At 50.8% G+C, this 21,866-nt stretch overlaps 1 protein-coding gene across 1 annotated transcript in view; it reads left to right on the forward strand.

Annotated features, from left to right (window-relative positions):
• The window catches only part of TST (thiosulfate sulfurtransferase), a 14,001-nt gene extending 7,140 nt beyond the window's left edge, over window positions 1-6,861 (forward strand). Inside the window, exon 2 of the mRNA XM_007111770.3 lies at window positions 6,392-6,861. Within this exon, the coding sequence (XP_007111832.1) occupies window positions 6,392-6,690 (299 nt within the window). The 3' untranslated portion in view covers window positions 6,691-6,861. The remainder of the gene's footprint in view (window positions 1-6,391) is intronic.
• The last annotated feature ends 15,005 nt before the right edge of the window (window positions 6,862-21,866 follow it).

Consider the following 21,866-nt stretch of genomic DNA (forward strand, 5'->3'; position numbering starts at 1 on the left):
TGTATATGTATAACTGAATCACTTTGCTGTACACCTGAAACTAACACGTTGTAAATCAGCTATACCCCAAAATAAAATAAAAATTCAATTTAAAAAAAAGACACAACATTGTAAATCAACTGTATGCCAATAAAATTAAAAAAAAAAAAAAAAAAGAAGTAGGCCAAAGGAAGGTGGTCTCCACCTTGGGTGCCCTTCCTGGATCAGAATAAGACCCTTTGGGGAGCGATGGGGGGAAGGGCTGGAGAAGCAGCTTCAGCCCCTGGGAGAAGGTCTTTGAGCTCTGGCAGTGGGAATCAGGAAGCTACAGGAGAAGAAAGTAACCTGGTAGACTGGGACCTATGTGACTGGATTTGGAGTTTCCTGGAAACAGGCTGTCTAAACCCTCCTTTGGGGCTTCAAGATGATTCCAGGCCCCACCTAATGCGGATTCTCTGATCCCAGCTGTCCAGTCTTCCTGGGTTAAGTTTGGAAAGGAGGAGTAGGTCCAGGGACCAAGGGTGTCAGTGATGGACCCCAGCCCCTAACCCAGTATTGGGGCAATCAGGTGCTCTGTTACTGCTGAGGGTGTTGGGTTAGTGGCAGGGGGCTGAGGGCCCACGGGGTCTGCAGTGGAAGAGGGCTAGGGCAGTCTGGACGGCTGACCCCTCTTGCCTCCATGCCATCCTTCTCCTACCAGCTTTAGGTCCCTTATTGGAGCCTTTAGGGGCCAAAGAGCCAATCTCAGGGGATGAAGACTCTCCCTCCTCCCCCTCCTCCTTCTCCAGTCCCAGAGCTCATTCCATCAACATGTTTCCTGAGCATCTACGGTGAGGTGGGCACTGGTCCAGGTGCTGGTGACATGGCAGTGAACACAATCTCCCTCCTCATGTGTGCTCCACATTCTTAAGTGGCAGAGTTAGGATTTGAACCCAGTGCTGCCTAGTTTCAAACCAGCGCTCTAAACCAGGATGCACCATCATGCTGCCCACTCCCCACCTCCCAGGGCCAGCAGGGAGCCCCTCCGCTAGGCATCTTTAGGGAGATGGCTCAAGAGTTCTCTCCTTTGGACAAAGGGGGTGTGTGTGTTGCGGGGAGGGTTCTACACTGCTGGAGGTGGGGGGAGTCTCAGGAGAGGAAATGCTGCGTTCTAGCTAGAAACTCCTAACAGAGATGACCGCAGAGGTCTTGCCATCATCCCTTCCGGGCTCCTTCCAGCCCCTGCCTGGACACCTCTGGTGGCCAGGACCTCACTGCTCTCAGGGCCCCTCGGGGCCCAGGCTGGCTGAGCCCTCAGGATGGCTGGAGGGGGCTGCGGCTTTGTCCTCAGTCAGGGCGCCTCTGTGGAATCCAACTGCTGTGCAACGTTTGGACTAACTTGTTGAAAAATCCCTTCCTTTCTGCGCCTCTGAGGAGAGAGTGCTGTGAAAGCTGCTTCCAACACTCTTAGAGCTGGAGGGCCTGGAAGGTCGCCTCATTGGTCAGAAGAGAGGCTGTGGTGCACAGAGGAAGGAGTAGGTCAAGGCCACTTGGGTAGTTAGTGGGAAGAGCAGGGCTCTGCCCTCCCCATCGTGGCTTTCTCCGAGCCCCGTGTTCTTCCTGCCCAGCTTGCTCTCTGAAGTTCTGGAGTTGAAGATTCAAGTTTGTTTAGCACCTTCCAGAGACTCCGGGCACGGAGCTCCTGCAGGCTCCTCCTGGCCTTGGTTCAAGGCACCTTCTCTCCTCGGGACTTAAGCTGCCGCTGGAGGGAGGAGAGGTGGAATTGTTTCTCTAGCTGCTCCCCAGCTTGCTCTGAAGCAGACAGAATAAGTAAAGGGAGAGTTTAGAGATGCCGGATCCCATCTCCTTACTCCCATTTTAGAGATGAGTAAACTGAGGCTCAGAGAGGGGAAAAGCCTGCGGCTGCGGGTAAGACCCCCTGGAAGCCCCGAATTCTAAAGTCTGTCCCCCTCTCCGTGGCCCGCTTCCCCCCCCCCTCCAGTTCCCATCTGGAGGCCAGGGAGCATGGACCCCAGTTTAAGCCCTGCTCCTCCTTTGTGCTGGGACCTCAATCAGTTAATTGCTTGGCCTCTTTGGGTTCCCTTATAAAATGAAAAGAGTAATGCCAGCCCTACCCACCTGGCTGTGTATTTATTAAATGCAGCAGTGGCTGGAAAGGTATTTTGAGAAGGGTGAGGAACTGTGCGAAGGCCGGGCCGCCTGGAAAGCCTCCCGTACAAGACATTTGGGGAATATTAGGGCACGTGAGATCCTGCTGAGTTCACAGTCCCTCGCTTGTGGTGGGATCACAGAGGCACCCCGTGGGCTCAACTGTCCAGATGTAACACCCAGGGGAGTGTGGGTGTCCCTGGAAGGAAAGACCCCCAAGAGGAGCTGGAAACAGGGCCTTAGAAACCCGACAGCCACTTCTGCCCCTTTCAGGCGAGTAACTTCCCCTCTGGCCTCAGTTTTGTGCCCCCAGTGCCTTCAGTCCTGTTTGTAAGGGGCAAAAGGTGAGAGTCAGACAGACCTGAGTTTACATCCTGGTGTGGCCTCGGGCAGTTCCCTTCACCTCTGAACCCTCCTCCTAGTGAAAGGAACACCACTTACCTTGTAGGAGCCTTGGGGAAAGGGAGAGAACAGAGGTGGGAGTTGATCCAGTGTCTGTATAAACATTCTCTTTTCGTCCCCACCGCCCACCCCAGGTTAGGGGGGTGGTCCATGAGGGTGAAGAGGGAGGATATTGACCCCCTAATGCGTACTGTTATTTGCAGGACACTTTATATACATTCTCCCCCGGGTACCTACAGCAGCCCGACAGGGGAGGCAGGCGGGGGTTCCAAGTGGTCTGACTTTGCAGGTGGGGAAAGGGAGCAGAAACTTCTTTATCCAGACACAGAGGCCAAGACCTGACCCCAGTCGCAGGATCAAAGTGGTGTTATTGCCCAAGGCCGCTGCTGTGTAAGCAAACACGGGGATGGGGTTGGCAGTGGCGGGGAAAGGTCATAGCTTTGAGGTGTTGCTTCATATTGCATCATGGGGTTGTATGGCTCCTGCCTGTGTCCCTCCCAGGGATGGGGAGTGGGGTGGGGGTCAGGGGGAGTGCTGAGCAGCCTCCCAGCCGCCAGCGTTGGGGGCTGCCCACTGGGGCTGCCTGTGCTGGGTTCCTTAGTGTCTTTAGGACGAAAGCAAGAAAGAGCTACACAGGTTTTCCTGGCCTTGAAAACCCATACCTATCAGTGACCTGAGGGATGCCAGCTCACCAACTCGACTAGCATCTCCTTGGCCAAAGCTGGAACATCAGGTCAAGTCCCAGACCTCGGAGCAGGCATCAGGAGAGGTCATCTCAGCCATTCCCCCGCTTCAGCCACTCTTTGCAGGAAGGCTCAGGGTAGTCAAAGTACACAGGCTTTGGGGTTGGGCACACCTGACTACGCATCACACCTGTGCTGTGTGTCCTGGGCAAGTCACCTCACCTCTCTGGGCCTGGGCCCCCCATTCGTGCCAGGAGGCTCATCTCTCTCCCCAGCTCCATGAGGACTGAGGAAGACAAAGTTCTTGAGATAGCCCATTGTCTGGTGCCAGAGGTTTTGAGCTTGGTGGCACGCCTGCTGGGGCCAGGGAGAGCCACAAGCCTGCAGCTGAAGCTGGACTTGGGGGAGCAGTGGGAGCCCTTGCTCCTGGGTGCCAAGCGCCTTTCCCCTCGCTGGCTGTCGCTGGCTGTCGGCTGTTCTCCGAGGTCCTCTACCAAGTTCATCTCAGCCCTCCCCCGATGCAGGCGGCCAGTTCCTGCTCATTTAACTTCCTCAGACAGGCCCTGAGCCTTCCCTGGCAGAAAGGAAAGGCTCCCACCTCCCGATGCTGGCCCTGTGTGGGGGCTCGAGTAGGCAGAGCGCCCTGCCCCCAACTTCTTTACTCAGAGAGGTGCCTTTTATGAATTAGAAGAAAACAATAAAGCTGTTTCATCAGGGATGAGTGGAAAGAAACAAAACAGCGTTCAGGACTCAACAAACACTTGTGCTCTTCAATGCACTTAAATCCAGCCCGCGGCCTGGGTACTGAAACTTTTTTTTTTTTTTTGGCGGGATTTCAGTTCCCCGACCAAGGATTGACCTGGGCCCCAGCAGTGAAAGCATGGAATCCTAATCACTAGGCCACCAGGGAACTCCCTGAAACATTTTAAAGTTGGGTTTCTTGGAAAAGAACACCTTTGAAGCCAACAGACCAATTGCCCTTTATCGGTAGGGTCGGTACACATCTGATCTTAGATGCAAGTTTCCAGGCAAAAAGTGAAATCACAACAGGAAGAAATCACTATAATTTTATAAGTCAGGGGACTTCCCTGGTGGCGCAGTGGTTAAGGATCTGCCTGGCAATGCAGGGGACACGGGTTCGAGCCCCGGTCCGGGAAGATCCCACATGCTGCGGAGCAACTAAGCCCGTGCGCCACAACTACTGAGCTTGCGCTCTAGAGCCTGCGAGCCACAACTACTGAGCCCGCGTGCCACAGCTGCTGAAGCCCACGCGCCTAGAGCCCGTGCTCTGCAACAAAGGGAAGCCACTGCAACGAGAAGCCCGCGCACCGCGACGAAGAGTAGCCCCGCTTGCCCCAACTAGAGAAAGCCCACGCGCAGCAACGAAGACCCAGTGCAGGCAAAAAAAAGGAAAAAGTTAAAAAAAAAAAAGGAAATCCTCAAAAAAAAATTTTGTAAGTCAGGACATCTAGTCAATCAAAGGAACTCTTGATTCGTGTCAGCAAATTTTGAATCCTCTTTGGCCTCGGGGTGAGGAGAATGGGACTTTGCTGGCATGATTGTTCACCTCCTGGCTGCCCAAGGTCATTAGGGGGTTTTTTTTGCCGTACGCGGGCCTCTCATGGTTGTGGCCTCTCCCGTTGCGGAGCACAGGCCCCGGACGCGCAGGCTCAGCGGCCATGGCTCACGGGCCCAGCCGCTCCGCGGCATGCGGGATCCTCCCGGACCGGGGCACGAACCCGTGTCCCCTGCATCGGCAGGCGGACCCTCAACCACTGCGCCACCAGGGAAGCCCTCATTAGGGGTTTTTATCTGCAGAAGTCGACTTCCCAACAAGCCTGTGGGGAAGGTGGGGTTATCTCCGCATTTCAAAGGTGGGGAACTGGGGCTCAGACGTGCAGGGCATGCCTGGCTGCACGCTGGTGCCCTGATTACCCCCACGCAGGTCCTTTCCCTCCCACTGCTGCCCAGTCTGGTCCTGCCCTGGCCCACAGTCTGGGTTAAGTGGGGAATTTTGGAGGAAGGGGAGCCCAAAGAGACATCCCAACCTTCCTCGAGCCCCACTCCCAGTGTCCAGTCTGCCAGGGTGTAGGGTGCTTGAGGACAAGGAGTGACCTAGGCCTTGGATCTGCACGTGGCGCCAGCTCTGGCCATGGCCCAGCCCCATTTGCCCCACAAATGGGGCAAATTCTGAAGCCAGATTTGGCAGGGGGCCTTACTGGGTGCAGAGAAGGTTCTGGAATGGTCCTGAAGGGACCACACCTCCCCCATTCTCACCTGTCCCCCATCGTAGGTGGGGAAGTGGTAGAGAAGCAGCAGCATCTGAGGGTGGCTCGGCCAGCTGTAGTAAGTCGGTGCTTTACCCTATACAACAGCCCTTACACACGCAAACACTCACTCCCACTTTACCCACGGGGACACTGAGGGTCAGAGAGGTTATGTGACTTGCTTGAGGTCACCTTGCCAGTAAGTGGCAGAGCTGGGAATTGAACTTACGTCTAAAATCAAGTCACAGGCTCTTTCCACACTGTGTGCTTGACAGGAAAACCACGGGTGTAATCCTGGGTCTGCCTTTACCTCTCTGTGTGGCCTCAGGCTAGCCTTTTCACTTTGCCAAGCCTCAGTGTACTCATCTGTAAAATGGAGTGACATTATATTTAGTGAATTATGTGGTTATGTGTTTAACCTCTATCTTCCTTGCTAGACTGTAACCTCCCTGAGAGCCTGGGCTGTGTCTCCCCTTCACCACCGTGTTCTCAGCAATAGCCCATAGCATTTGCAGTCATCGTCCCATTTGCTGTTCTCCACAACCCTATGAGATAGGTACGTACCACTGAGCCCATTTTACAGATGAGAAAACTGAGGTTCAGAGAAGTGAAGCAGTTTGCCCAAGGTAAAGGTTAGTAGATGGTAGAGCCAAGACTCCTCCCTGTCCTCTCAAGCAGGTAGGACATTCCTGCTTCAATGCAGATTTTGGCGTGGGGGGGTGGTGTCACGAGTACCGGATGTAGGTAGGGCTGGAATAAATTGAGCTCTGAGAAGGGCAAAGATGTTATTTTTATTTGCAAAGCTCCCTCTCCTTGTAGCCACGGTTGATTGTGACCTCCAGGCCCCACTTACCCCCACCCACTGTGTCGCTCCTAACCCTGTCCTTCCCTTTGTCCTCTACCCCTGCCCAGGACTGGACTCGGGCCACATCCAAGGCTCAGTCAACATGCCCTTCATGGACTTCCTGATGGAGGATGGCTTCGAGAAGAGCCCGGAGGAGCTCCGTGCCATGTTCGAGGCTAAGAAGGTGGACCTCGCAAAGCCCATCATCGCCACGTGCCGAAAGGGTGTCACTGCCTGCCACATCGCCCTGGCCGCCTACCTCTGCGGCAAGCCCGATGTGGCCATCTATGATGGCTCCTGGTTCGAGTGGTTCCACCGGGCCCCCCCGGAGACCCGGGTGTCCCAGGGGAAGGGCGGGAAGGCGTGAGCAGTGGCCTCTCCTACCCTCGCCCACAACTCCTGCCAGTGGAGTGACCCCAGCGTGGCCCGCAGCTGGTCCATGCCTCATCGGCTAAGGAGATGAACAAGTTTTTAGAGTTAATGTGTAGAGCGCTCCTTTTCCCAACAACACTGGAATAAAACTGGCCTTTTCCGAGTAGCTGTGTGAGCCCGTTTCTCCCTTGGTTCCATCCTTACCCCATGTCTCCTTCTCCTTCAGATTCCTTAGAATCCACCGAGGAAGGGAACCTCCACACCCACCCACACACTGGGGACACCGCTTTATTATTTAGTTTTGGTAAAGGAAGCCGCCTGTTGCCGCCTGTCAGATGGAGCACGCTGGGACCTTTCCTGGAAGGGGTACCAGGAAGCCAGACAGAGAGTGAAACCTAGGTTAACCGGCGCACCGCCCCTTCCTGCTGTGGGCCCAGCCCTCTAGGAGGAGGGGGTGGGAGGGGAGACAGCTGGTCTTCACCTGAAATGAGTGTTCAGAGAGGTGTCCCACAGGCCCTGGGGCCTTTCAGAAGAGGTGATGGTCAGAAGCAGGTCAACTCAGTGTTCACTGCAGCACGATTTACAATAGCCAAGACACGGAAGCAGCCTAAGTGTCCATCGACAGGAGTGGATAAAGAAGCTGTGGTACATATATACAGTGGAATATTACTCAGCCATCAAAAGGCATGAAACAATGCCATTTGCAGCAACATGGATGACCTGGAGTTTATCATACTAAGTGAAGTGAGTCAGACAAAGACAAATATCATATATCACTTATATATGGAATCTAAAATACCATACAGGGCTTCCCTGGCGGCGCAGTGGTTGAGAGTCCGCCTGCCGATGCAGGGGACACGGGTTCGTGCCCCGGTCCGGGAAGATCCCACATGCCGCGGAGCGGCTGGGCACGTGAGCCGTGGCCGCTGAGCCTGCGCGTCCGGAGCCTGTGCTCCGCAACGGGAGAGGCCACAACAGTGAGAGGCCCGCGTACCGCAAAAAAAAATACAAATAAAAATATAAAATAAACTACGATGCAAATGAACTTATTTACAGAATAGAAACAGACTCACAGTCTTCGAAAACAAATTTATGGTTACCAAAGGGGGAAGGTGGCGGGGGGATAATTTAGGAGTTTGAGATTAACATATACACACTGCTATGTATAAAATAGATAATCAACAAGGACCTACTGTATAGCACAGGGAACTCTACTCAACATCCTGTAATAACCTATATGGGAAAAGAATCTGAAAAAGAATGGATATATGTATATGTATAACTGAATCACTTTGCTGTACACCTGAAACTAACACGTTGTAAATCAGCTATACCCCAAAATAAAATAAAAATTCAATTTAAAAAAAAGACACAACATTGTAAATCAACTGTATGCCAATAAAATAAAAAAAAAAAAAAAAAAAGAAGTAGGCCAAAGGAAGGTGGTCTCCACCTTGGGTGCCCTTCCTGGATCAGAATAAGACCCTTTGGGGAGCGATGGGGGGAAGGGCTGGAGAAGCAGCTTCAGCCCCTGGGAGAAGGTCTTTGAGCTCTGGCAGTGGGAATCAGGAAGCTACAGGAGAAGAAAGTAACCTGGTAGACTGGGACCTATGTGACTGGATTTGGAGTTTCCTGGAAACAGGCTGTCTAAACCCTCCTTTGGGGCTTCAAGATGATTCCAGGCCCCACCTAATGCGGATTCTCTGATCCCAGCTGTCCAGTCTTCCTGGGTTAAGTTTGGACAGGAGGAGTAGGTCCAGGGACCAAGGGTGTCAGTGATGGACCCCAGCCCCTAACCCAGTATTGGGGCAATCAGGTGCTCTGTTACTGCTGAGGGTGTTGGGTTAGTGGCAGGGGGCTGAGGGCCCACGGGGTCTGCAGTGGAAGAGGGCTAGGGCAGTCTGGACGGCTGACCCCTCTTGCCTCCATGCCATCCTTCTCCTACCAGCTTTAGGTCCCTTATTGGAGCCTTTAGGGGCCAAAGAGCCAATCTCAGGGGATGAAGACTCTCCCTCCTCCCCCTCCTCCTTCTCCAGTCCCAGAGCTCATTCCATCAACATGTTTCCTGAGCATCTACGGTGAGGTGGGCACTGGTCCAGGTGCTGGTGACATGGCAGTGAACACAATCTCCCTCCTCATGTGTGCTCCACATTCTACCTGGGGGAAAGAACAAATGTACATATATATATATATATATATATATATATATGTATGTGTATATATATATATATATATATATATGGTATAAGATGGTGACACAAGTGCTGTGGGAAAAAAGAGTAATAAGGGGAATGGGGAGTGTGGGGTGGGTTACAATTTTTTTTTTTTTAAAGGTGATCTGGGGGGCTTCCCTGGTGGCGCAGTGGTTGCGCGTCCGCCTGCCGATGCAGGGGAACCGGGTTCGCGCCCCGGTCCGGGAAGATCCCACATGCCGCGGAGCGGCTGGGCCCGTGAGCCATGGCCGCTGAGCCTGCGCGTCTGGAGCCTGTGCTCCGCAACGGGAGAGGCCGCAGCAGAGGGAGGCCCGCATACCACAAAAAAAAAAAAAAAAAAAGGTGATCTGGGAAGGTGAGCAGAGTCCCAAAGGAGGTTGGAAAAGTAAGTCACGTAGATATCTAGGGAAAGAAAGTTGAAGCAAAGGGAATGGCAAAGACCCTGAGGCAGGACTGGGCTTGGTGTGTTCAAGAAACAGAGGATACTAGCATGGCTGGGGCCAAGGGAGTGATCAGGAGAGGGGGAGGAGATGAGGTCAGAGAAGGGGGTGGACGTCTATGGTAGGGCCTTGCAAATCAGTGGAAGGACTACAGGTTTTAGTCTGGTTGAGATGGGAAGCTACTGGAAGGTTTTGATGAGAGGGGTGACATGGTCCAAATAAGTTCTAACAAGATCACTTGGCTGCTGAGGTGGGTAAGAGACTTGGTGGATAGACTCTAGGCTTGTCCCCATAATCTCTGCCTCCTGATGTCCACCCCCTGTGCAATCCCCTCCCTTGAATGTGGGTGGAAACTGCAACTTGCTTTGAACCAACAAAATACAGCAATGGTATGGGATGCTGTCTTACCTTGAGCTGTTATAGCAGGACTGGCTGGCTTAAACAACAGAGGTTTATTTCTCACAGTTCTGGAGGCTAGAAGTCCAAAATCAAGGTGCCAGTGGATCTGGTTCCTGGTGAGAACTCTCTTCCTGGCTTCTCATTGATTGTGTCCTCACATGTTGGAGAGAGAGAGGGGAAGAGGGGGAGAGCAGTGCTCTGGTCCCTCTTTCTCTTCTTCTAAGGACACCAATTCCATCGTGGGGACCCCTCATGACCTCATCCAAACCAAATTACTTCCCAAAGACCCTAACTCCAAATACCTTCACATTGGGAGTTAGGGCTGCAACATATGAATTTAGGGGGGGACACAAACCTTTAGTCTATAATAGTTGACACTTCTGTGATTACAGTACATGAGATTATAATGCCCATCTTGTGCTGGGCATTTTCCTTTGCTGGCTTGGATGAAGTGAGTGACGTGTTGGAGGCCCACATAGCAAGGAACCGAGGATGGCCTCTGGCTGAGGCCCTCAGTCCGACAAACCATGAGTAACTGTGTCCTGCCAATAACCTCATGGTCTTGGAAGCAGATCCTTCCCCAGTCGAGCCTCAGAGGAGAGCACAGCCCCAGCCAACACCTTGACTGAAGCCTCCTGAGGCTCCAAAGCAGAGAATCCAGTTAAGCCATGCCCAGACCCTGACTCACAGAAACTGTGATAAAGTATGTTAGGCTGCTCAGCCTCTGGTAATGCTGTGATGGAGCAGTCGATAATCAATGCCGGGCACAAGAGCAAAAGAAGGAGACCAGGGAGGAGGCAAATGTGTTAACCCAGGCAAGGGGTGGTGCTGGCTTCTACGAGGGGCCAGGGGGGATGTGGAGGTGGGTAAAGGGGTCTGAGTCTGGTGTATTTTGCAGGCCTTGCTGATGAATCACTTACGGGGTTGGCTTAGAATTACAGGTGACACCTCACTCCGTGCTAGGCAATGTGCTGGGCATTGCACAGAAATGACCAGTCACTCCCTCTACTTGACGCTTTGTAATCCCAAGAACATCCTTCACCCTGGATGGCATCTGAGCTCTCTCTGCCTGGCACGGAACCTGGTCTGTGGTGAATACTCAGGGGACATTTTTAGTGGATGAGAGAGTAAACAACACCTGAAGGGCCCTGTTGCCCACTTAGTACTGGCTCTCCCTGGCCTCTGTTCCCCAGGGTGGGCCTATCCTTCCGCTGAGGTAACAGAGCCCTGTGTAGGGTGATTGCCATGGCAACTCCAATGGACGTGGGGGGCTGCCCCCCAGCAACCATCTACTGGTCTCCAGCAGCAGTTGCGCTGCGCAGATCTGCACTCCTGGGCTTCAGCACACACACCAGGGTGGTTCACGGTTTTCTGACATTATGAGAGAGAGTGGAGAGGTGAGGCAGGGACCTTGAGGTGGGCCAGGGGTCTGCCAGGACATGGGGCTTCATCTTCCTTCTCTCTGTTCAGAGTTGCTTGTAAGTGGAATGCTCAGACCGTAACAGGATCTACTTTCCCTCCCTCCTTGCCCGACGTCTCTTGGGATTTTCTCTCCAGGTCAGAAACTGACAGTGAGTCTACACTTCTGTTCAAGCCAGTCCGGGCCACTCTGGACTGAGGCTGCTATTGGGGCAGATGGGCAGCTCCTGTGGACACATCAGGTGGGTGGCTGGGGATGGGGAATGGGGACAGAGGCAGAAAGAGAACTTGAAGGAGATAGAAGTGGGGCTTGGTTTCAGCACCCCCTGGGTGAGGTCCTATTTCTTCTGAGCCTCGTTTTCTCCAACTGTGAAAGAGGGTGAGTTAATACTTTCTCCAAACACCTCACTGAGTCCTTGTGAAGAGAAACTAATCTACTAGATGTGAGAATACTTAATACATGAGCTGTATTTGTCCTCTCCTGCTGTGTAACAAATCACCCCAAACTTAGTGACTTAAGGAAACATTCATTATCTCATAGTTTCTGTGAGTCAGGAATACAGATCTAGCTTCAATGGGCCATCTGTCTCAGGGTCTCTCACAGCCTGTGATCAAAATACTGGCTAGGGGGCTTCCCCTGTGGCGCAGTGGTTAGGAATCCGCCTGCTGCCAGTGCAGGGGACACGGGTTTGTGCCCCGGTCTGGGAAGATCCCACATGCCGCGGAGCAACTGGGCCCGTGAGCCACAACTACCGAGCCTGGGCGTCTGGAGCCTGTGCTCTGCAACAGGAGAAGCCGCGACAGTGAGAGGCCCGCGCGCCGCGATGAAGAGTGGCCCCTGCTCGCCGCAACTGGAGAAAGCCCTCGCACAGAAACGAAGACCCAACACAGCCAAAAATAAATATAAAATAAATTAATTAATTTAAAAAGAAAAAATATTTGCCAGGGCTTCGGTCTCATCTCAAAGCTCAACTAGAGAAAGGCCCTTTCCATGGCCAGGATAAATTCCTCAGATTGTTGAACTGAGGGCCTCAGTTCCTCTCGAGTTGGTGGCAAGCGGCCCTCAGTTCCTTGCCATGTGGCCCTCTCCAGAAGGTAGCTCACAACAAAGAAACTGCTTCCATCAGTGCAAGAAGAACCGAGAAGAGCCAGAGAGAGTGTGAACAAGACAGAAGTCACAATCTTATAACCTTATCTTGGAAGTGGCATCCCATCATTTTCACCATATTCTACTGGTTAGAAGCAAGTCAGTAGGTTCAGCCCATACTCAAAGTGATGGAATTACACAAGTGTGTAAATACTCAGGAATAGGGGTCACTGGGAGCCATGCTACTGCCCACCTCAGTCCACCCTCTAGCCTCCGGTGATAAATATCCCTTCCACATGCAAAATACATTCATCCCCTCCCAAGAGCTCCAAAAATCTCATCCAATTACAGCATCAGCTTCAATTTTAGAATCTGGCCCTATAAATCGGGTCCAGGTGTGGATGAGGCTCCCTGTGTGTCATTCTTCTCTATCAGTAGATCTGTGAAACTAAGCCATCTGCCTGAACACACCCAACGTACAATGGTGTGGCAGATATAGGATAAGAGCTATAGATATTCCTGTTCAAAAATGAGGAAAATTCAGACATGAAGTATTCACTGGTTCATAGCAATTCTGAAATCCAGTCAGGCAAATGCTGGACTTTCCTCGATTTGGTTTCAAGGTTTGGAGATAATTGTCCATGGCTCTCTGCTCTGCCATATGTATGGACTCTTGCTTTTACTTGATAGAATATCTTTTTTTGTTCTTTCTTTCTTTTTTTATTAAGGGAGCACATGTTTGCAGCTGAGTAGTTTTCTCAGACTGTTTTCTGCCAGTAGAATTTGGGAGTTCACTGATCTCTTTTCCTTTTGTACTCTCTCTGTCCCTTTCACACCATGCTGGCAGTATTTTCACCAATATACTTTTCTCAAAAGCTGTGAAACTTATAGGGATTCTCTCCATTGGACAAAAGTCACATTCTTTTCCACTGGGGCTTCTGTTGACAGACCGCATCCTTAAACTTCTGAGAGGCCCTATTGTTCCATTAAGAGGATTTCTGAGGTATGTCCTTATCTCTTTAAAGGGCCTTTTGTGGGACTGAATAATACTCTGATCTTTCATCTTTCTAAGGATATAACAAACAGTCACAGCCTTGGCTACATTTTACCAACAGTCCTCTGAAGCTATTTCTTAATTTTAGCATCTTTTGACATCTGGAGAGATAATCTCTGCCTCCTGATGTCCACCCCCTGTGCAATCCCCTCCCTTGAATGTGGGTGGAAACTGCAACTTGCTTTGAACCAACAAAATACAGCAATGGTATGGGATGCTGTCTTACCTTGAGCTGTTATAGCAGGACTGGCTGGCTTAAACAACAGAGGTTTATTTCTCACAGTTCTGGAGGCTAGAAGTCCAAAATCAAGGTGCCAGTGGATCTGGTTCCTGGTGAGAACTCTCTTCCTGGCTTCTCATTGATTGTGTCCTCACATGTTGGAGAGAGAGAGGGGAAGAGGGGGAGAGCAGTGCTCTGGTCCCTCTTTCTCTTCTTCTAAGGACACCAATTCCATCGTGGGGACCCCTCATGACCTCATCCAAACCAAATTACTTCCCAAAGACCCTAACTCCAAATACCTTCACATTGGGAGTTAGGGCTGCAACATATGAATTTAGGGGGGGACACAAACCTTTAGTCTATAATAGTTGACACTTCTGTGATTACAGTACATGAGATTATAATGCCCATCTTGTGCTGGGCATTTTCCTTTGCTGGCTTGGATGAAGTGAGTGACGTGTTGGAGGCCCACATAGCAAGGAACCGAGGATGGCCTCTGGCTGAGGCCCTCAGTCCGACAAACCATGAGTAACTGTGTCCTGCCAATAACCTCATGGTCTTGGAAGCAGATCCTTCCCCAGTCGAGCCTCAGAGGAGAGCACAGCCCCAGCCAACACCTTGACTGAAGCCTCCTGAGGCTCCAAAGCAGAGAATCCAGTTAAGCCATGCCCAGACCCTGACTCACAGAAACTGTGATAAAGTATGTTAGGCTGCTCAGCCTCTGGTAATGCTGTGATGGAGCAGTCGATAATCAATGCCGGGCACAAGAGCAAAAGAAGGAGACCAGGGAGGAGGCAAATGTGTTAACCCAGGCAAGGGGTGGTGCTGGCTTCTACGAGGGGCCAGGGGGGATGTGGAGGTGGGTAAAGGGGTCTGAGTCTGGTGTATTTTGCAGGCCTTGCTGATGAATCACTTACGGGGTTGGCTTAGAATTACAGGTGACACCTCACTCCGTGCTAGGCAATGTGCTGGGCATTGCACAGAAATGACCAGTCACTCCCTCTACTTGACGCTTTGTAATCCCAAGAACATCCTTCACCCTGGATGGCATCTGAGCTCTCTCTGCCTGGCACGGAACCTGGTCTGTGGTGAATACTCAGGGGACATTTTTAGTGGATGAGAGAGTAAACAACACCTGAAGGGCCCTGTTGCCCACTTAGTACTGGCTCTCCCTGGCCTCTGTTCCCCAGGGTGGGCCTATCCTTCCGCTGAGGTAACAGAGCCCTGTGTAGGGTGATTGCCATGGCAACTCCAATGGACGTGGGGGGCTGCCCCCCAGCAACCATCTACTGGTCTCCAGCAGCAGTTGCGCTGCGCAGATCTGCACTCCTGGGCTTCAGCACACACACCAGGGTGGTTCACGGTTTTCTGACATTATGAGAGAGAGTGGAGAGGTGAGGCAGGGACCTTGAGGTGGGCCAGGGGTCTGCCAGGACATGGGGCTTCATCTTCCTTCTCTCTGTTCAGAGTTGCTTGTAAGTGGAATGCTCAGACCGTAACAGGATCTACTTTCCCTCCCTCCTTGCCCGACGTCTCTTGGGATTTTCTCTCCAGGTCAGAAACTGACAGTGAGTCTACACTTCTGTTCAAGCCAGTCCGGGCCACTCTGGACTGAGGCTGCTATTGGGGCAGATGGGCAGCTCCTGTGGACACATCAGGTGGGTGGCTGGGGATGGGGAATGGGGACAGAGGCAGAAAGAGAACTTGAAGGAGATAGAAGTGGGGCTTGGTTTCAGCACCCCCTGGGTGAGGTCCTATTTCTTTTCTGAGCCTCGTTTTCTCCAACTGTGAAAGAGGGTGAGTTAATACTTTCTCCAAACACCTCACTGAGTCCTTGTGAAGAGAGACTAATCTACTAGATGTGAGAATACTTAATACATGAGCTGTATTTGTCCTCTCCTGCTGTGTAACAAATCACCCCAAACTTAGTGACTTAAGGAAACATTCATTATCTCATAGTTTCTGTGAGTCAGGAATACAGATCTAGCTTCAATGGGCCATCTGTCTCAGGGTCTCTCACAGCCTGTGATCAAAATACTGGCTAGGGGGCTTCCCCTGTGGCGCAGTGGTTAGGAATCCGCCTGCTGCCAGTGCAGGGGACACGGGTTTGTGCCCCGGTCTGGGAAGATCCCACATGCCGCGGAGCAACTGGGCCCGTGAGCCACAACTACCGAGCCTGGGCGTCTGGAGCCTGTGCTCTGCAACAGGAGAAGCCGCGACAGTGAGAGGCCCGCGCGCCGCGATGAAGAGTGGCCCCTGCTCGCCGCAACTGGAGAAAGCCCTCGCACAGAAACGAAGACCCAACACAGCCAAAAATAAATATAAAATAAATTAATTAATTTAAAAAGAAAAAATATTTGCCAGGGCTTCGGTCTCATCTCAAAGCTCAACTAGAGAAAGGCCCTTTCCATGGCCAGGATAAATTCCTCAGATTGTTGAACTGAGGGCCTCAGTTCCTCTCGAGTTGGTGGCAAGCGGCCCTCAGTTCCTTGCCATGTGGCCCTCTCCAGAAGGTAGCTCACAACAAAGAAACTGCTTCCATCAGTGCAAGAAGAACCGAGAAGAGCCAGAGAGAGTGTGAACAAGACAGAAGTCACAATCTTATAACCTTATCTTGGAAGTGGCATCCCATCATTTTCACCATATTCTACTGGTTAGAAGCAAGTCAGTAGGTTCAGCCCATACTCAAAGTGATGGAATTACACAAGTGTGTAAATACTCAGGAATAGGGGTCACTGGGAGCCATGCTACTGCCCACCTCAGTCCACCCTCTAGCCTCCGGTGATAAATATCCCTTCCACATGCAAAATACATTCATCCCCTCCCAAGAGCTCCAAAAATCTCATCCAATTACAGCATCAGCTTCAATTTTAGAATCTGGCCCTATAAATCGGGTCCAGGTGTGGATGAGGCTCCCTGTGTGTCATTCTTCTCTATCAGTAGATCTGTGAAACTAAGCCATCTGCCTGAACACACCCAACGTACAATGGTGTGGCAGATATAGGATAAGAGCTATAGATATTCCTGTTCAAAAATGAGGAAAATTCAGACATGAAGTATTCACTGGTTCATAGCAATTCTGAAATCCAGTCAGGCAAATGCTGGACTTTCCTCGATTTGGTTTCAAGGTTTGGAGATAATTGTCCATGGCTCTCTGCTCTGCCATATGTATGGACTCTTGCTTTTACTTGATAGAATATCTTTTTTTGTTCTTTCTTTCTTTTTTTATTAAGGGAGCACATGTTTGCAGCTGAGTAGTTTTCTCAGACTGTTTTCTGCCAGTAGAATTTGGGAGTTCACTGATCTCTTTTCCTTTTGTACTCTCTCTGTCCCTTTCACACCATGCTGGCAGTATTTTCACCAATATACTTTTCTCAAAAGCTGTGAAACTTATAGGGATTCTCTCCATTGGACAAAAGTCACATTCTTTTCCACTGGGGCTTCTGTTGACAGACCGCATCCTTAAACTTCTGAGAGGCCCTATTGTTCCATTAAGAGGATTTCTGAGGTATGTCCTTATCTCTTTAAAGGGCCTTTTGTGGGACTGAATAATACTCTGATCTTTCATCTTTCTAAGGATATAACAAACAGTCACAGCCTTGGCTACATTTTACCAACAGTCCTCTGAAGCTATTTCTTAATTTTAGCATCTTTTGACATCTGGAGAGGATGAGAATTTCCAAAATGACTAAGTCCCGCCTCATTTTTATTTAACAGTCCTTCCTTCAAATTTCTCTCTCTCGTCTCACATTTCACTACAAGCATCAAGAAGAAACCAGGAGGCACCTTCAATACTTTGCTTGGAAATCTTCACTGGATCACCCAGTTCATTAGTCACTTATTCTGCTTTCCACATAACTGCTGATGACAGGGTCACTATGTTTCTGTCACTACATAACAGGGACCAGTCCTCCTCCAGGATCTAAGAACGTCTTCCTCACTTCCTTTTGTGGCTTCACTGGCAGCATTCTCTAAGACCAGACTTCTACTAATAGTCTGTTTAAGGCAATTTAGTCTTTTTCTATTACGTTGCTCAAAATCCTTCCAGGCTCCACTGACTGCTTGGTTCCAAAGCCACTCCCACATTTTTAGGTGTTTGTTACTGCAGCATCCCACTCTTGGCACCACAATACATATTATCTATTGCTGCATTTAAAAAATCACCACAAAGCTTAGTGGCTTAAAATGGTATGCTTAAAAAAAATACAAATTTATTATCTCACAGTTTCTATGGATCAGGATCCTGGGTGTGGCTTGACTACGTCCTCTGGCTCAGGGTCTACCATAGGCTATAATTAATGTGTCAGGTGGGCTGTATTCTCATATCAAGGTTCAACTGGGGAGGAACCATTCAGGTGGTAGGATTCATTCAGTTCTTTTTTTTTTTTTTTTTTAATTTTTATTTATTTATTTATTTATTTATTTATTTATTGGCTGCACTGGGTCTTCGTTGCTGTGTGCAGGCTTTCTCTAGTTGCAGCGGGCAGGGGCTGCACTGGGTCTTCGTTGCTGTGTGCAGGCTTTCTCTAGTTGCAGCGAGCAGGGGTTACTCTTCGTTACAGTGTGCGGGCTTCTCATTGCGGTGGCTTCTCTTGTTGCGGAGCACAGGCTCTAGGTGCGTGGGCTTCAGTAGTTGCGGCTCGCGGGCTGTAGAGCGCAGCCTCAGTCATTGTGGTGCACGGGCTTAGTTGCTCCACAGCATGTGGAATCTTCCCGGACCAGGGCTCGAACCCGTGTCCCCTGCACTGGCAGGCAGATTCTTAACTACTGCGCCACCAGGGAAGTCCCTCATTCAGTTCTTTGAGGACTATTGGAATAAGAGTCTCTGTTCCTTACTAGCTTTGGCCAAAGGCCACCCTCAGTTCTTTCCACATGAGTCTCTTTGTAGGGCAGCTCAAAACATGGTACTGCTTCCATCAGAGCGAACAAGGCAAGGAGAGCCAGAGAAAGAGTGTGAACAAGACAGAAGTCACTAACCTAATCCTGGATGTGGCATCCTCTCACTTTTGTCATATTCTTTTGATCAGAAGCAAGCCACTAGGTCCAGCCCACACTCAAGTGATAGGCGGGGAACATAGTGTATGAATACCAGGAGGGTAAGGATCATGAAAAGTCATATCAGAAGCTGCACAATCACCAAACAAGTCAGAATTAATAGGGTGTTTTGCCTGGTGATTTTTCAAAATTCATCTGATTCTTAACCTGCTCTGAGTTTACAAGCAGACCAACTTGCTGGGTGACCTCAGACAAGTCACTCCTTCTCCCTGGGACCTCAGTTTCTTTACCTGTAAAATGAAGGGACTGGGGCTTCCCTGGTGGCGCAGTGGTTAAGAATCCGCCTGCCAATGCAGGGGACACGGGTTCGAGCCCTGGTCCGGGAAGATTACACATGCTGTGGAGCAACTAAGCCCGTGCGCCACAACTACTGAGACCCCGCACCACAACTACTGAAGCCCGCGTGCCTAGAGCCCTTGCTCTGCAACAAGAGAAGCCACTGCAATGAGAAGCCCACGCACTGCAACGAGGAATAGCCCCTGCTTGCCGCAACTAGGGAAAGCCCTTGCGCAGCAGCAAAGACCTAATGCAGCCAAAAATAAAATAGATAAATAAATTTATAAAAATAAATAAATAAATAAATAAATAAATAAAACGAAGGGACTGGATTAGCTAATCTCAAAGATCCCTTCCAGCTCTGACTTGCTGCTTCCATGCTTTCCTTATCCAATTATACAATAAATTGTTTTATCCTAGTTGTATTACAAAATTCACAGACACATGCTGTGGAGCAACTAAGCCCGTGCGCCACAACTACTGAGACCCCGCACCACAACTACTGAAGCCCGCGTGCCTAGAGCCCTTGCTCTGCAACAAGAGAAGCCACTGCAATGAGAAGCCCACGCACTGCAACGAGGAATAGCCCCTGCTTGCCGCAACTAGGGAAAGCCCTTGCGCAGCAGCAAAGACCTAATGCAGCCAAAAATAAAATAGATAAATAAATTTATAAAAATAAATAAATAAATAAATAAATAAATAAAACGAAGGGACTGGATTAGCTAATCTCAAAGATCCCTTCCAGCTCTGACTTGCTGCTTCCATGCTTTCCTTATCCAATTATACAATAAATTGTTTTATCCTAGTTGTATTACAAAATTCACAGAAGCCTTTAAAAAACACATGCAATAAAATAAGAGAATATGAATAAGAAAAAGATCACCTAGGAAAAAGGAACCCAAACTTGAAAGCTGCAGAGACTTTTGAAGATGCCAGAGCTGACACTCTAATTTGACCCAAATGCCTGTTCTTTGGAGGAAAGGCTGAGATCATCCCAGAGTCGGTTCCTGCTCTTGGCTCTCCTCCACATTGGCCAAGCTGGTTCCTTTCCTTGAATGACCAGCTGGTACAAGAATGGGCAAAATCCTATTTGCAGAGAGGCAAACAGTCACCAGGATGGGGGGCTTGGGGTAATGCCCCTCCCGGCAAGGGGTCTGCTGGGGGCTCCTAGGGGAGTGTTGGGTGGTACAGATGGGGAAGAAAATATTATAGAAGAAAAGGATTGCAAAGGAAGAAGAGGAGTCCCAGGCCCCCAGTCTGTTTGAGAAGGGCCTTTGAGGCACAGGTGATGGGGGTGACCAGGGTTTTCCACAGACAGCACAGCCTTCCAAGGGTCCAGGAAGCAGGCCCAGTGCCAGGGGTGGTGGGTGGACGGGGTGGGGGCTGCTGGGTGCCTGAGAGCACTGGAAGCAGCACAGAGGGACCTCTGGTCTGGGCAGACGGTCACAGGCCGTCCTGTTCAGCCCTCTCTGTCATTTGAGATGACCGTGTGTATTTCTTTGTCTGCAGAACTAAGCTTGGAATTACCTGTCCCAGAGCAAGAGCCGATGGAGCTGGACCACTGAGCAGGTAGGACGGGTGACCAGGGACATGCTGAATGCACATGCAGGACTTCGGGAGGGACCCCCTGGGGGCAGCAGAGACTAGCCCCCTCCCCCTCTCCCTCAGTCTTGCTTTGGTCTCCAGACCCACTATGTGGCCCAAACTTCCTCAGGGCTTCTGTTTGAAGACAGAAGGAAAAGGGAGGGCACGGAGTATTGCTGAGCCTCTCCCATCTGCCAGGCCTGGGGATTATGACCCCACTGCAGTGTCCCCTCTTGTAACCGAACACAAGTTCATGTGCCCAAGGCACAGTGAGGTCAAACAAACTGAAGCATCGGAGTTTGGAACAGAGAACGTTTTATTGCAGGGCCAAGCAAGGAGAATGGGTGGCTCATGTTCAAAACCCCCAAATTCATTGATGGTTTTCAGGGAGAAGTTTTTATAGGCAAAATTTAGGGTAGGGCTGCAGGGTGTGTGGCTTCCTTCTGATTGGTTGGTGGTGAAGTAGCAGGGTGGTGCTCCAGGAGTCTCGTGCTTGGCCTGAAGTTACCACCCTCCACCTGCGTGGGCACCTTATTTCCTGAAGAAGAACTGGAAGATACTGTCATGTATATCCCTTGAGGAGGAACCAGGACCCTACTTTAATCACTGCACTATTGCTCTTTTGTTTTTTTTGGCCGCACCACGTGGCTTGTGGGATCTTATTTCCCGGACCAGGGATTGAACCCGTGCAAGGGTGCAGAGTCCTAACCATAACCACTGGACCGCCAGGGAATTCCCTGCACTATTGTTTCTGATTGTTCCTCCTTTGTTTCCACATTCCTTCCTCTCCCTGAGTAGCAGCTGTTTGAATCTGCCCTTAGGAACTCAGGGAATGTCTAGGGAGACTGAAGCCTTTAACTTGCAAATAAGAAATGGGGAACCCGGAAAGGCTTTTGTGCCCAGGAGCGCCCTACAGGGTCCTGATCGGCTTCACTCTCAAGGCTCAGGGGCAAAGCAGCAACCCTTTGTGCACCAGAAAGGCAGGATATGGGAGAACACAGCAGGGGCCTGGTCTCTGTGAGTGGAAGGTCCATGTAGGTCCTGAGTGAGCCAAACGCAGGGAGTGGTGTGGCCCAAGGAAGGGAGAAAAGCGTGTCCCAGGCCTGGGGAGTAGTGCGGGCAAAGGTCTGGAAGTGAGAGAGGGCTGGTGCTTTGGTGAAGCTGAATGAAATTCAATATGGCTTGAAGGCTGGAGAAGGGAGGTGGGCAAGGAGGCTGGGCTGGGGTCCTGGGACTGATCCCAAGGGCAGGGCCTCTGCCCTGAGGACGAGGGGAAGGGTTTCCATGTAGGAATGACTGGGTCAGGTCAGCTCTGAGAAAGGTCCCCACAGGTCAGGGGCTGGCGGCTGGGGCTGGCAGATGGGATGTGGAGAGAGGCGCATCCAGGGACGCTGGGGCAGGGCTCCTGCTGGAAGCTCTCTCCG

The sequence above is a fragment of the Physeter macrocephalus genome, chromosome 6 (genome assembly GCF_002837175.3).
Source record: "Physeter macrocephalus isolate SW-GA chromosome 6, ASM283717v5, whole genome shotgun sequence".
Lineage (NCBI taxonomy): Eukaryota > Metazoa > Chordata > Mammalia > Artiodactyla > Physeteridae > Physeter > Physeter macrocephalus.